Here is a 16,257-nt window from a genome sequence, read left to right on the forward strand (position 1 = left end):
CACTAGTGTTAGTCGTGGTTCGTGGCTAATGCCACCCAACAGCGCTGCAGTGACGAAGTTTAAGTTTTACGGTAGGTCAGGGCAAAATGACCCAGCAGTTCTTAAAAGATTAGACTCTGTCTGGGACATAAATGGCTCTCTATTTCCTTAATAATATTGCACTATATAGAGAGCGACTATTTAGTTTACTAAATAGTGTTGAAAACACAAGTAAATTTGGACACTCCCTCATCACTAACATGCGTCCTCACTGGTCACTTAAACACACACATGTGGCTGAATTGTGTTTAAAACTGCGTACACACATAAGCTGAGTTCTGAATTAAAATGAAAAAAAAAACAACTGCTGTGTTGTAACTGTGACTAGCGCTGCTGCTAACCGTGCTAAAATACTGGAAATCTAAGCTTACCGTAAATAAACAGAAGTGCATTACTCACCCAAATAAACAGTTTTCAGGAGAGAAATCTGTGTAGATTAATATTCAGCACTCGTTTGACTTTGAAAATGTGCCTTATAATCGGGTGCACCTTATAGGCTGTAAAGTACGGTAATATTGAAGTGGAGTGAAGGAATAGTATGGTTACATGCTTTTAGTAAACTTAATACATCCATAAATCCACAGATAAACCCATCTTTAAACCCATCTGTTACAGATCTGTACAGTATCTTCTGTTATTTATTCATTCATTTATCAATGCTTATTTTTACTGATGTTTCTCTTTAGGAAATCATAGCAAAGAATTCAACTCCGGATTCGGGAGGTGGAGCTTTAGCCCCGGCCTTTCTGCTCTCACTCATGATTGACTACGCTTCCAAACATCTGGACCCGGCGCTGACGCCCCAGCTGCTGTTAAAAGCTGCCAATCAGATCAAGTCAATCGTGTGGGTGCGTATCTACTAACCCTTTAACATTAATGAACACATTTGTTGGGAGATATTCATGTGGAACGGGATAGTCTGTAGTTTAACTGATGCACCACATGGGCACCACACAGTTTAAAAATTCCTTTATTCTGATCATGTTGGAATCACGTTTGTTGGAATATATATATATATATATATATATATATATATATATATATATTATATATTAGTAATATCATGACTTGTTGGATCCTTGACCTCTGGCTAATTTTCAATAGTCTAGAGAATAAATAAATAATAATAATAATAATAATAATAATAATAATAATAATAATAATAATAATAATAATCATAAAACCGAAAAGTTCTTTAAAACAAAGATAAAAGATGATTTATAATTAATATCCTTTTTCACCTTTTTTTTACCTTTATTTTTAAAAAAAATCTGGATTAACAGATTCCTTTCTGTTACAGCAATGTAGAATTTGACCTTTGAAAAAACTAATTAAATGATTTAAATTCTGTTATATTCTGTAAAATTTTATAAACTTTCCGTAATTGCATTTCAGCCAAAATGCATTTCAGCCAAAATGCATTATATATATATATATATAGTCACGAGTATAAAATCTACTAAATTATGTTCAAATAATTCAAATCGACTTAAAATTCTAATATTAAGTAACAGTTGAAGCTGGGCAAACTTTGGAAGTCTCTAATCAGGTTTTCGTTTCTTAAGTAAAAGCAAAAAAACTATGCTCTTACAACTTGCTCTTACAATTTGCTCTTGCAGCCAACAACACTGCATTCAAGCATTTAACCATTATAAAAAACCTAGGAGGCGCCGAGTGGTGCTCCCTCCGGGTGGGTAGATGGCGCTCTCTCCCCACATCACTCCTACGGTGATGTTCACAGCACAGAGCGTCTGTGAGCTGATGTCTCGGAACTGGCTTCAGAGGCGGTCTTTGCATAGAGGCATTGCTAGGCAGGTGCCGGTGAACCGCGCTGCTTGTGAAAGACGGAATTAAGGTGAAATTAAGTGTACAAGTGGGATGTGAGCGAAAAAAGAAAAAAGAAGGAAGAGGCTAAACTAAAAACAGATGCTCTTCCAAAACTGATAAGCTTTTTTAGTGTGTCAGCACCCATATCGTCCTTTATGACCCACGCCCACTTTTTTGTTTTTCCAGAAACATGCACTGACCTTCTTTGGGTCTCCTTCACCTAAAACTTTAGCAGGGATTGTATGGAAAAATATCAAATCAGGTATATAACTTAAATTAATTAGAGTCAGGGATGAAAATTTAAATACCCTACTGCTATAAATATGCCTAATTGGCATATTATTTTATTATTTATTATTATTCTATTATTATTATTCTATTATTATTTATATCTAGGTTACAGCTTGTCTTCGTTTTTTCTACATGTCTGTATTAATTTTAAACATTTCATGTTATTCAGGCAAATAGAATAAACCTGCTCGTTGTGGGTCGGGAAACTTGCGCATTGTCAACCAGTGTTGGGCTTACTTTGAAAAATCAGTTATATTTACTAGTTACTAACGGAGTTACCTCACTATAAATGTAACTAGTTAAAGTAATTGACTTACTTTAAATGATGTAAATTCTATTATTTTTATTTGAAAAATAACAAACGAAAAGAACCCAAAATGTTGACAAAAATATAATCTAACGAATTTCAAAACATAGAAACGAAAAACGTTAAAATGGTATTAATATAACATAATATAATATAACAGCTGGATCAAACAGTTTAGCGTCAGTCACAAGGAAAGCGCGCGCGGCATTGCATTTTAAAAAAAATAATAAATAAGATCTTATCAAGTGAAGTAAAATATAATGGTAGTAAAAATATTAAATTCACATATTTATTGATATTTAAACAAGAGAAATCAGGCAAAATGCGCCGCGCCGCACTGCGCTGCCCGCGCGCTCTCTCTCTCGCTCTCTCGCTCTCTCTCTCTCTTCCGCAGCGCGGAACTGAATTCAGCGCGAGGCTAGAAATAATTTGAAAACTCAGTTTAGTTAAATAAATTAAGATGAGTGAGGACCTGTAAAGTTAATCAAATATCGTCAAATATAAAGGATAGGTTGAGGTTTTGGGGAGCTGTTTCAATTATTTGAAACTGAAACTAACTGAAACAGATATTATTCTGCACACTATTAGATAGCTTTTGATTGTGTTTTAAATGAGTTTTTATTTTATATGAATTATTTTTTATTCATTTTAAATATTTTTAGTATTTTATTGATCAATTTTTTTTTTATTGATGGGCCCCCAAGCTAAATTCGCCTTGAGCCCCCAAATTGCTAAGTCCGCCACTGGCTGGCTTCACATGTATCAGAGGAGGCATGTGTTAGTCTTCACCCTCCTGGTGTGTTGGGGCATTACTAGTGATAGGGGGAGTCCTAATGAGTGGGTTGGGTAATTGGCTGTGTAAATTGGGAGTAAATGGGGAAAAATTTGAAAGAAAATTATGAAAAAAGGAAAAAAAAACATTATAAAAACTTCCCTTAGTAGTTAAGAGAAGATACCCTGAGGGGAACAGCTTCACAATGATGGTGAGGGAGGTCACGCCCCTTACATGTATTGTAATAGTGGTGACGGGAACCAATGGGAAACTTGTGAGACTTACTGACAGAAAAAATCCTGGAGGAGTGATCTGATGTGATCTCATAACCTCTGAAATCAGTTAAATTTGAAATTTGAGTTAAATTATTTAATTTATTTAAGTTGTTTTAATAGGAAATGGATTTTCTTTTAGACAAACTGAGGAAAACAGGTTTAAACCAGATATCATATTTTTTTTTTATTACACCAACATAAAAGTGCACTTTAAATTATTGACATGGTTTGTTGTACACTTTTTCAGTGTAGATGCTCATACTGTGTAAAATACAGCCACCTCTAATTATTACCCATAATGCACAGTCACTCTGTTGTGCTACTGTACAGTTACAGCCACACAGACACAAAGTTGTTATAGAAGAACACCTGATATAGCCAGTGCGGTGTGTTTGTGTGTGTTTGTGTGCTCTGAGAAGGAGCTGGGGCCAGGGCAGGCTGTGGTTTGAGGAGCCACAGCTGCACACACATGGGCATTCACTGGTATTTCGCCGAAGTTTGTAAACAGAGGTTGACTGATGTCATTTCCAACCGTTTGGAAAATGTGCTGTCATTGTCCGGACACATCGGCCAAACACACCCGCCCAAGCATTCATCCGAGGCTGCTCTAATCTCTTCTCTCTCTCTCTCTCTTTCCCTGTTCCATTATTCATGTTTCAGGACAACATTAAAGAATTCGGAGACAAACATCCCACCCAAACGTAAGACACACACTTTCTTTTCTCACATTCTTTGCTGCACTTCACAGTCACTTATTGAGAGAGTGAGACTGCTGTGTCTTCGCCTTACATTTGTCTCTATGGCGTATAGTGCATGCTGATCAGATGTTGCAGGTGGCCCCCAGTGGAATAGAGCTTAGATAGGGCCCCAAAAAATCCAGCCCGACCCGCCCCATACACTGTACTTTTGAGCCCCTACATTTTTTTTGTAAGTTGAGTGTTAAAACTGAGCTTTAAAAAAAAGTTTGAGCTCTTCAAATGAGCAAAATCCATTCAGAATGATGTTAATTAACATTGCAACACTGAAGAAGCACAGGCCTATTATTTAAGAACAACATTTATTTAGAACTGATCATGCATTACTAAAATCATGATCAGTTTCACCAAATTGAAAACCTCTGGAATATAATCAAAAGGAAGATGGATGATCACAAGTCATCAAAACAAGCTGAACTGCTTGAATTTTTCCACCAGGAGTAAAGGAATAAAGTTATCCAAAAGCAGTGTGTAAGACTGGTGGAGGAGAACATGATGCCAAGATGCATGAAAACTGTGATTAAAAACCAGGGTTATTCCACCAAATATTGATTTCTGAACTCTTAAAACGTTATGAATATGAACTTGTTTTCTTTGCATTGTTTGAGGTCTGAAAGCTCTGCATCTTTTTTGGTATTTCAGCCATTTCTCATTTTCTGCAAATAAATGCTTTGGGGAATTTGGGAGAAATGTTGTCCGTAGTTTCTAGAATAAAACAACAATGTTCATTTTACTTAAACATAAAGCTATAAATAGCAAAATGTTTGTTTGTCCAGTTCTCCAGATTCTGAGGCAGATATCCCTCCACCCAGTGTCCAGAAACTCTCCTCAGACCTTCGACCTCTCATGTTCTGGATGTCCAATGCCACAGAGCTCCTCAACTTCTTCCAGGTCAAAGTAGAGGCCATGGAGAAGGAATGGGAATTTGAGGGTAAGAAAAAAAGAAGTAAATAACTTCATCGTCATTTCTCAAATTAAAAACAGACAGACTGTGAAATACAGTGAGAAATTTACACAACATGCTGCTGTGTATCTTTGGAGATAAAGCTGTTTTGTCTTTGTGTGTCCGGGCTATTGTCTCTGCATGTCCTTTTCCAGTTCTGGCCTCTTGGTTCCACACTTAGGTCAAAGCAGACGAGCACTGTGTGTTATTATTCCACCTAATTATTTGTAACAGTATAAATACACAGCTTTGTGTACACTTAATAAACCATGTCCTGAATTATCTTATTTTTCACACTATAAGGCGCACTTAAAATCCTTTAATTTTCCAGAAAATCCTTATAATGCCTCATAATCGGTTGAACCTTATGTATGAATTCTATCAGTCAGGTTATAAGGAGCAGTAAAGCAACTCTACTGAAGTACAGCGTTATCCAGGAGTTTCATTTTAGTTCTCCAGAACCAAGACTGGAGCAGTATTAGCATTAGCTGCTAACCACACTAAACACTAGCTCTTTCGCTGTTCAGAGGTGAGAATTAACGACCTGTAGCCTGCTGCTAACCCTGGCTAGCACTGCTGGAGCAGCATTAGCATTATCCACTAACCGCACTAAACGCTAGTTCTTGTACTGTTCAGAGGCGTTAACCTGTTAAAACAAGCTACGTGGGAGGAACCGCTAACTAATATCGCCCTGGCTAACCGGAACACTCAGGTTTAGGCAGCATTAGCCGCTAACCCGACATCTTACTGTAGATAAACTCAAGTGCTTTACTCACTCAAATAAACAGTTTTCAGGTAAGAAATCTGTGTAGATCAACATCCAGCTCTCGTTTAACTTTTAAATATTTTTTTTGTTTACTTAACTTACTGCTGACGAATAATGGTTAAATTTTCTTGTTCTATTGTGAATAAAATATGCGTATAAGAGACTTGCATATAATTGCAATCTTGTTTTTAATTACATTTAATTACATTACATTTATTTATTGTTTAGTTGGGGTTTTATATGCAGATTTGCTGTTGCATTTGTATCTAAGACCTGTATCATGTGTGATCTTCTTCAGCCCCCGGTGATCCTGTGCTGTCTGCTGACATGGACACCTGCTCTGAGGCACTGGCGCAGCTTGATGATGTCATCATGCACACGTTCCAGCAGTGTGTGTATCACCTGACCAAGGTGAGAGACAGGCTGTTATATGATTTAGTATCAGTGAATCAACGGATGAAGTTACATCTATATATTCTAGACACCCAAGGATGCTTTACAATCACGATTTACAAACAACCAGTTATACTTAACACTTCAATCAACATACAACCCGTGAGAAGCAGCAGCCAATCGCAGACAGCGGAAATGATTAATAAGACAGGAGTCTTATTATTAAAGTGTAGTGGAAAAGATAAAAAAGGAAACAAGCTCCCACATGGACTCGGTTAGCTTCCACATCTGGAGTCCACCTAAAGTGAACCCCAGACCACCAATTTTAGGAGGAAAGCAGCTATTAAACTTGACCAAGCTTACAGAACCCACTGAGAAAGCACACCCAGGTCCGAGAAAATGGCTAGTTTTAAAACACCCTACCTAGCCTAAAGCCCAACCTAGCTGCTGGTTAACTAGTTAACTTTAGGGCTTCATCATTTGTCTTCAGAAAGGGGGGATGTGGTTAATTACTATAGTAAATTCCTTAATCTCTTTGTGATAGGGAGCTGAAATGAGCTTTTATTAGCTTTTACTTTATTTTTTCATTCCACCTTAAATGCAGCAGACTTCTGCCATCTGTTACACCATTTAAGGTGGAACGGGAAAGTTATCTAGCTATCTACTAAGACAAACTACTAGTTACTACTAGCTTTTTTATGCTTGTTACTAAGTAAATGGCCATAAAACAGTAAAACTATAGATTAGGGAAAGTACTGAAATTTATGGGTTGTGCCATAATGTTGCCAGTGATTCTTAAGCACAAGTAATGCTAATTGTTTGTTTGTGCCGACAAATACCCAAAAATATGGTGGCCTCATGGTGACAATATGAGAATGAGATTAGTCATGTCGGCTTTAAAATAAATAGGTTGTGTGTGTTTTGTTACAACTAAAGCCCTATCCGTGATAAAGCTCTTGCATCCAGACTGTAATTAAAAAAACTGGAGCACCAGTAAGTTTTTTTTGGCTTTCTTGGTCACATGACATTGCGTTCAGTAGCGCCTCCATGTCCACTCGCTGTTGTGTTTATGTGGATCTCCGTGGAAAAGCGCACCCAAAGTGTAATTACAGTGGGTGGCAGTGGACAAATAGCTATTTTATTAAATGTGAGGTGACACAACTCAGAGATGTGCGTCCGGACGGGACTACAATTACTGGAGGACCACAGAGTTCAGTGAAAAACAGTAGATAATTCAGCCTGTAATTTTTCAGAGGACGTCTGAAAAAAAACATGTATATGGTCATTCTGGATGGGAATAAAATCACAGAAGACCCCCCATAAAAGAGAAAAAAAATTACCCCAGAACCCCCTGAGAAACTAATCCTGTCCAAATAGGGCTTAAGATAAAGGTAATGAGAAAAGAAGTATAGTTTTGGTACCTTTAAGGCACAGTGACAAAAGCAGCTTTGTTAACTCTAAAGGACAAATGGTTAGAAAACGATTCATAAAATGCATCTATTGATTGCAATAAAAAAGTTATATATGGTTTTACCCTCTCTCTTTTTTTTCCTTACAGACCCTGTACTCCCTCCTCCCCACCCTGTTGGACACCAACCCTTTCTCGAGTGAAGAGAAGCAGAAGGAGGAGACTGCAGTGAGAGATGGAACGAATGGAGATGGAGAAGAGGGGCACGAGGAGGGGGATGTGGCCTCTCTGCCCCCCACAGTGGCCGGGCTAGTGGAGGTTTATCACTGCTCTCTGCAGCTCTCCCGGGAAGCCTGCCTCTCTCCTCCTCTCACATCCCAGACCTTCGGCTACCTCTTCTTCTTCACCAACACCTCGCTCCTCAACACTCTTCTGGAGAGAGGTAGCAACACTACAGTGTTTTAATCACAGCATTTTACACTGTAAACCCACAGTCAAACATTACTCAAATATTTGAGATCTTTGAGTTGAGTCAACTTTTAATAAATGTTGTAGTATTAAGTTTAGTCTGTTGCCATTGACCACTACTTTTCAAATTTCTTTTGGAACAATCTATTTGAATACTGAATGAATCCCCCAGGTTCTGACACTCACCTTCAGTGTGTAGTTATTCCCCCCAGGCTCTCTTAGATTATGTTTTAGAATAAACTGGATGGTCTCTATGTTGTAGGCCAGGGATGTCCAAACTTTTTTTGTTGGTGGCCAGAAGGAGAAATATATGTGCCGTTACGGGCCACAGACTGATAAAATATTATTATTTTAATAATTAAATATACTACTTATAATAATATATTTTTTATTACTATCATTTACTCATAATTTTACTTGAGTTGCTGTCTTTTTTGACAGATTGTGTCTTCATTACGGCAACTGATTCCTGACATCAAACATACACACTTCCCTCTGAACTCTGAATGATTTTCCCAACATGCCAGAAAATTTCTTCATTCGCTGTCTATTGTCCAGTTCTTTGAAGTTGCAATGTTCTCCCAAAACTTCAGGAACATTAATGAAGGAAGAAAAGGAGATGAGAAGCCTTTTAATTTGCGTTTATGTGATAGCGCCACCTAGCTTTCTCAATCTAATGTTCCATGAGTATTTTAAATCAATATTTTGCTTAAATAAAATCAATTAGAAGACTAAATTCAAATCTATTTTATTACCTGACAATAAAATCCAAAGTAGAATTATTATGCAAAGCAAGTGATTTATCAAATAAACATAAATTAAAACTTAACTTACAATTTAGGCATAAAAACTGAAAGTTTTAAGTGTAAAACAGTTTTCAGTAAACATTATTTGAACAATTTGAAGCAACCAATTGTCATTTTATGGTGACATCCTGTACATTTTCACACTCCTGGTCACTACTTACATCTAAATACAACACTTTAAATACAGGTTAATGTTCAGTATTCATCATATCTGCTGGTACCTGCTATCCATTATACTTAATTTATAATGTATTACTGCACTACCTCATATATACGATTAGGTTACTTTCATACTTTGTATATTTTTTGTATTTATAAATTGTTGTATGTATTCTTTGATCACTGTAGTAGGTGAGATACTTATCTGAGGTTACAGCATTTTTATTTTTATTTATATCTTATAAGGTGTAGTTAATTTTTCATGCCTCAGTTAGCATCTTCCATAGTCTTCTATTTCTTGCTGTGCTTTATTACTGTACCACCCCTATTATTGTTCAATCCATCCATCCATCCATCCATCTATCCATCTAATTACCCAAAAACGTTTTAAGTAAATTCTACTTATCCAGGCTTAGGGTGTAGTCTCGGACCGTGTGGATTTGTTCAGTAATCTCTAATTGACGTCCGTACGTCGTTTCTGACACTGTATGACTCAATGTTTCTGTTTGCTACGTCAGACGGTTTGTTTTCCTGGTCTCGGGCGGTGCAGATCCGCACTAATCTGGACCTGGTTCTAGACTGGCTGCAGGGGGCCGGCCTTGGAGATATCGCATCAGAATTCCTCAAGAAGCTTTCTGTCACTGTCAACTTCCTGTGCATCCCAAAGACCCGCCTTATCCAGGTAACACTTCTTCACTGATACTAGTATAGATCTAGTATAAATGGCTGGCTCATGTCAAGGGGTGAATACCACCAGCTTTCTAATGAAAAACAAGTATTTCCAAAACAGCATCTTTAAAGGAGTGAGAAAAAAAAAAAACTTCTAAACTTCCAATGGAAGTCAGTGTAAAAAGAGTTTATTTCAGATCATTTTGGACTATTTCTACTGGTCCCGTCATCAAGAAATGATGTTTGAGACACTTTGACAAGAACCGAACTGTGATGGCTAGACCACCAGGTCAAAACATCTTCAAAACATCAGACAGGGTTTGGATGGGGTGATCTTTGCAAGTAAAATCCTCTTAAATGTAGTTTAAATAGCTAATATTTCTAATTTCTCTGTAGCAGTATTAGCATTAGCCAATAACCATGCTAAGCAATAGCTCTTTAGCCATTCAGAGGTGAGTATTATCAGTCTGTAGACTGCTGCTAACCCCAGAAAGCACTGCTGGAGCAGCATTAGCATTAGCCGCTTACCCTGCTAAGTGCTAGCTCTATTGCTGTTTAGAGGTGAGTATATCAAACACTAATCTGCACGTTTACTGTGTTAAAACAAGCTATGGGACACAAACTTCTAGCTAATATCACCCTGGCTTACTGAAGCAATCAGGGTTCCTCAGTGTAGCGCTGTTGTGCGGCATTTACGTCCCGCTAATGGTTAGTCTGTGCTAATACTAAAGCTGCTGCACTCATGCTTAGTGGAAATCTGGAAATTTAAGCTTACTTTTAATAGATGGAAGTGCTTTAATCACCCAAATAAACAGTTTTCAGGAGAGAAATCTGTGTAGAATAACATCCAACACTTGTTTTCATTTTAAAAGAAAATGTTTTTTAAGAATTACTGTTTTGTTTACTTAGCCACCCCCAGCAGAAAGACCTGCTGAATTAAAAGGAAAACATGGTGACACCCTTGTTCCTTAATAATAGTAATTTTCGTAAGAAATACTTTGTACACTTTTTACACGGGGGGACCAAAAAAGGAGGAGGGGCCAAAAATAAAGCTCAACGTTATGTTAAAAAAAACATTACTCTTTAAAGAATAAAAAATCTCTTTTTTTGGTCAGTCGTCTTGGGCGAGCCTGCAGGAGGACCACGCCTTGCTAAGCCCCGCCCAGCTTCACCACCTTCTGACTCACTACAAGCTGGGACCAGCCAGAGCCACACCTTCCTGCTGGGCTCCACCCCCAGGCACTGAACTAGGAGGCGGTAAGGAAAACTGGTTTATTAGGTCAAATTAACAAAAATTGATTAGCTACAGTGGAAAATAAAAAAAAATGTAAAGTATTTGGAGTTTCATGGTTTTCTGCATAAATTTGTCATAAATAACACATAATAACACAGAAAATATATAAAATCTTGTCTTTATAGAGCACACTCATTCAACATTTAAAGTGGTAGTGTAAAAAGTCAGTGAACCCTTAGAATCAATTGCTGGTTGCCCCACCTGGCAGCAACATCCTCAACTAGGCACTTCTTGTAAAAGTAGATCAGATCTGCACATCATACAGAAGGATTTTAACCAAATTTTTCCATCATTGTACCAATGACGCCTTCAAATATGTGTTTCTTTACCTTATTGATGAGTCTCTGTTGGACTCTTGGGGTAAATTTGACTTTGCGCCCACTTCTTAGCAGATAGACACAGTTCCAAATTGTCTCCTTTTGTAGATTGTTTGTCTTACTGTACTGGTTATTTTATTATTCTTTGCAGTTATTTGAAAATTATTTAGATTTGGATTTTGCCAAAATTTGCTTTAGTTTTTGTGTTTTTGTGGATTTTCTATGGATTTATGGATTTTGCTGCTAAAGACTTTTGCTTCTGGAATCTCCCGTTTTCCATTTCTTCTGCTTCATTTTTGCTTCTGAGTTTTGGCACAGTTTTTACGGGTGGGCGGGTCTTTATTGGTCACCTGATTTTGCAAGGTGTGCTAAATGTTCAGGCTTATATATGCTAGTTACATAGTTACCTAGCCAGTGAGCTAATGAGTGAGTTAGCTAAGGTTAGCTAGTTATTATGCCTCTAGGTAAAGCAAAGTGAGTACTGGTTAGCGTTATTTGATTAGCCTTTTTATTACTATAGCTAACAGTTAATTTACTTAAACAGGTTGTTTTTTTAAAGGAGTGAAACTTTTACTTAAAAAAGAGATATAACAAACATAACGTTTGTATTAAATTTAATTGTAAAAGTATCTGCTGCTGCTGTTGTTGTGCACTGAAACTCGTTCATGGCGTGGCAGAACTCAGACGAGGGTTCAGGGTACCGATCAATCCAAAATCAGGTGACCAATGAATGACCTGTGAAAACTGTGCCAAAACTCAGAAGCAAAAAAAATATAGGAGAAGCAAACGAGAGATTCCAGAAAATAAAATCTTCAGCAGCAAAATCCACAAACATCCACATAAAATCCACATAAAACCCACATAAAATTCACGTAAAACCCACAAAAATCCACATAAAATCCACATAAAACCCACATAAAATCCAAATAAAATCCAAATAAAATCCACAAAAATCCACATAAAATCCACATAAAACCCACATAAAATCCACATAAAATCCACAAAAATCCACATAAAATCCACATAAAATCCACATAAAATCCAAATAAAATCCACATAAAATCCACATAAAATCCACATAAAATCCACATAAAACCCACATAAAATCCACATAAAATCCAAATAAAATCCACATAAAATCCACAAAAATCCCACATAAAACCCACATAAAATCCAAATAAAATCCACTAAAATCCAAATAAAATCCACTAAAATCCAAATAAAATCCACAAAAATCCACATAAAATCCACAAAAATCCACATAAAATCCACATAAAATCCACAAAAATCCACAAAAATCCAAATAAAATCCACAAAAATCCAAATAAAATCCACAAAAATCCACTTAAAATCCACATAAAATCCACAAAAATCCACATAAAATCCACATAAAATCCACAAAAATCCACATAAAATCCACAAAAATCCACAAAAATCCAAATAAAATCCACAAAAATCCAAATAAAATCCACAAAAATCCACTTAAAATCCACATAAAATCCACAAAAGTCCACATAAAATCCACAGAAATCCACGTAAAATCCACATAAAATCCACAAAAATCCACAATCATGCACATAAAATGCACAAAAACACAATAATGAAAAGACTGGCAAAGCCCAAACTGAAAAAAATGTAAAAATAACTCTAAAGAATAATAAAGTAACAAAGTATATTTAAAAATATATATTTGCTTTTTTTTCCCCTTTGTTTGTATTTGCAACATACGTTTTCTTTTTATTCTAAAAATTTGGATTGCTGAATTTTTTTTTTTTTTTTTGTAAAACCTTTGGCACACAATTCACTCCATATGTACCCTTCTTGTGTGGAGCAAACTCAAAAGGTTTAGGTGTCAAATTAGCTCTAGTCCTCATCTACAAATTACAAGTCTCCACATATGCTAACACTTGACTCTAATGAGTTTTCTTAAGGTCATTAACTCAAGGTTTCACATACATTATCCATTATAACTATGAGGTTTCTTATGTAGAAAACATACTTTTTCTTGCCACTGTATATTTCACTCATCTACTGCTTTATTTGTCTTTGATTTACCTCAGATATTTTCGAGAGCTTTCTGGACCACCCACCCCTCATCCTGCCCAATGAGGCTCCAAGTTTGGACCTCACTCAGCCAATCCCGACCCCAGAGCTCCAAAAGGAAGTGACAGCCCTGCGGACGTTCCTGTGGGGGCTGGATCAGGACGAGCTCCCCGCCAATCAGAGAACTAGACTGTAGGACAGGGAACATGTAGCGAGGTGTTGTAAAACTGTGGCTTTAAAGCACACAGAACACACAGCCTTCACTTCACTTTGGCCAGTTCATTAGATTTATTACAGCTTGAATTCGTATCACCAGATACCTTCCAGTATTACTGCTTTAGTAGCCTGTAGTATTTTAAAACTGCTGAACATCATCATTGATATGCTGTGCAGGATGATTTTACATTTAAACTGAAAGGCGCCCATTTATGCACCTTAGCAGTATGTTACACGTAATTATATAACGCAGGAGACTCGTTGCCTGGTTGCAATGATTAGATTCCTTTCATTTTAGGTTTACTTAGAATTAAAAGTGTATCCACTAGTGTTGTTTCTTTGTGGTGGCGATAGCAGTTTTTTATATATGCAGTGTTTTATTATTGTCACTTAGTGAAAAACCTGTACCAGGTACACACTAATGCACACTAATGATAGAAAATGAGAAAATAACACTAAACGCTTATAACACTTGCTTCATAGATTATATGATACATATCTGACATAACAATCTTATATTATAACAGTTTGACAGCGTGAAAGATCTAATACAAAGCTACAGTTTACATTCTAACACTTGCAGGATTGATTTAACACTTAAAGTGAGATTAGAGTGAATAAGTGCTTAGTTATAAACTTATAGCGTCCTTACTGTGCTATGAAATGGTGTTTTACTGTTTTAAAATATGCCAAACTCTTTTAAAAGCTGATTACTGGGCTGCAAACATTAATTTTATGGAACAAATGCAAAACCTTTAATACAAATAGAAGAAGAGGATGATCATTGTAATGTTTATCACCTAAATTTTCGGACAATTTAAAGCTAATGGCCCTTAGCTTGATTTTGGGCGTTTCAGCGTGTCTTTACTATTATAACAACAGGAAACGTACACCACGAAACAAGCCACGTACATGTGCTTATGACATGCACTTATTCTTTTAATTAATCATGGGTGTTTTGGGCGTCTGTCTAGGTTGTTTTCAGTCAGTGGCGCACCTGTGTTTCCCAGTGCCAAGATAGCAATATAGCAGAAATTTACCTGAACACACCAAATTTAAATTTTCTGTATGTGAACAACACAGGAAGAAGGTTTGAAAATAGACCGCTGGCGGAGTGTAAGACAGCAATGAGCATCACAATGTACTTTCCACAGGGTGTAAGACAAGGCCATAAATTCAAAAATAGAAATCTGTGAGTAAAACTTATGTTTTTTTTTCTATTTAATAAAGTAAAAAGGAAAAGAGCTCACATTAATTGTTTCAATTGTTTTCAAAGTGTTTCATTTTTCACTGAAGAAAAATTGAAAAATAATAATTATAAAAAAAAAGCTTTCTCTCAATTTTCTTTCTATCTTTTTTGCATCATGTATCGGACATCTGATGGTATAATCCAGCCTAGATAAAATGCAAAAATTGAACGAATCTGAAAATTGTAAGGGGCAGAAATTAAAAACTAGAAAATTGTTAAAAAATACAAATTTATATTAGTTTTACAATAATAATTTCTTCAATATACTAAATGGAAAAATAATAAAAATAATTCAGTTTTGCGTACAATTTTCTTATGTCAAATTTAGCTTCAAAAAAGTTGGAAAATATAAACATAGATAAACGTTACACTGACTGAGGATATCCAGCACTATTCAATATATACTTCTGTATATTTTATGTGCTTTAATTAAAAGGTGGAACTGAACAAATATGTACAATCTATGGGTGCACTAAAGAGAAATCCAGGCTTTATTTCTAATTAGTCTAAAACATATCAACTACATATTGTAAAAACTATGTGTTTGTGTTTATTCTAATGCATTGTGTTACTTCTATTGGTTAAAACACATAAAAAAGACATGTTGGCGTTAATATATGTTTAATGAATCGGCTTTGGGACCCGAGACGGAATCCATACTGAATTATTAATATACCAACACCATGTTCTGGCTGTGCTTTGTATATTCATATATTCCTAATAAATATTAACAGTATGAAGCTGATTCATTTTGTATTGGTCTGTTATATTTTTTTCTGATCCTGTCATTCTGCTAATCAACACTGGGGGGCGTGATCGCAATACACACGGGCCTAATGAACAAATGATCACAAAAGGATTGCCCAAAGATAAGCGGGCGGTTTACCAAGCCTTGCATAGACTGGACTGGATGAGGCCAACTTGTGTTTAACATTAAACACTGAGTAGTTTTTAGAATGTAATTATATCATAAATTAAATTAATAATTACACTTTGTGGACAAAATTATTGGAGGATCTGCTGATTTGATGTTTCCTCCAAAAAATAAAAAATATATAAATGTATAAAGAAAGAATGTGAGCTGCTTTTGTTGAATAAACTGTCTCTACTCTCCTCTACGCTTTCTACTAGATATTTTGAGCTATTAAACGCTGTGAGGATTTGATTGTATTCAGAGACAAGAGCGTTGGTGAGGTCAGGATGTTGGATGATCATGACCTCACTCCTACCCCACACTCCATCCCAAAACCACTGGATGGA

At 36.2% G+C, this 16,257-nt stretch overlaps 1 protein-coding gene across 2 annotated transcripts in view; it reads left to right on the forward strand.

The window, feature by feature from the left end:
• The window catches only part of rasip1 (Ras interacting protein 1), a 37,570-nt gene extending 21,828 nt beyond the window's left edge, over window positions 1–15,742 (forward strand). For both annotated transcript variants that reach the window (XM_022673992.2, XM_022673991.2), the window contains exons 9-16: window positions 726–887; window positions 4,172–4,212; window positions 5,043–5,197; window positions 6,274–6,386; window positions 7,927–8,218; window positions 9,728–9,891; window positions 10,994–11,135; window positions 13,550–15,742. In XM_022673992.2, the coding sequence (XP_022529713.2) occupies window positions 726–887; window positions 4,172–4,212; window positions 5,043–5,197; window positions 6,274–6,386; window positions 7,927–8,218; window positions 9,728–9,891; window positions 10,994–11,135; window positions 13,550–13,728 (1,248 nt within the window). In that variant the 3' untranslated portion in view covers window positions 13,729–15,742. The remainder of the gene's footprint in view (window positions 1–725; window positions 888–4,171; window positions 4,213–5,042; window positions 5,198–6,273; window positions 6,387–7,926; window positions 8,219–9,727; window positions 9,892–10,993; window positions 11,136–13,549) is intronic.
• Window positions 15,743–16,257: the final 515 nt, after the last annotated feature.

This window comes from Astyanax mexicanus, chromosome 6 (assembly GCF_023375975.1).
Source record: "Astyanax mexicanus isolate ESR-SI-001 chromosome 6, AstMex3_surface, whole genome shotgun sequence".
Lineage (NCBI taxonomy): Eukaryota > Metazoa > Chordata > Actinopteri > Characiformes > Acestrorhamphidae > Astyanax > Astyanax mexicanus.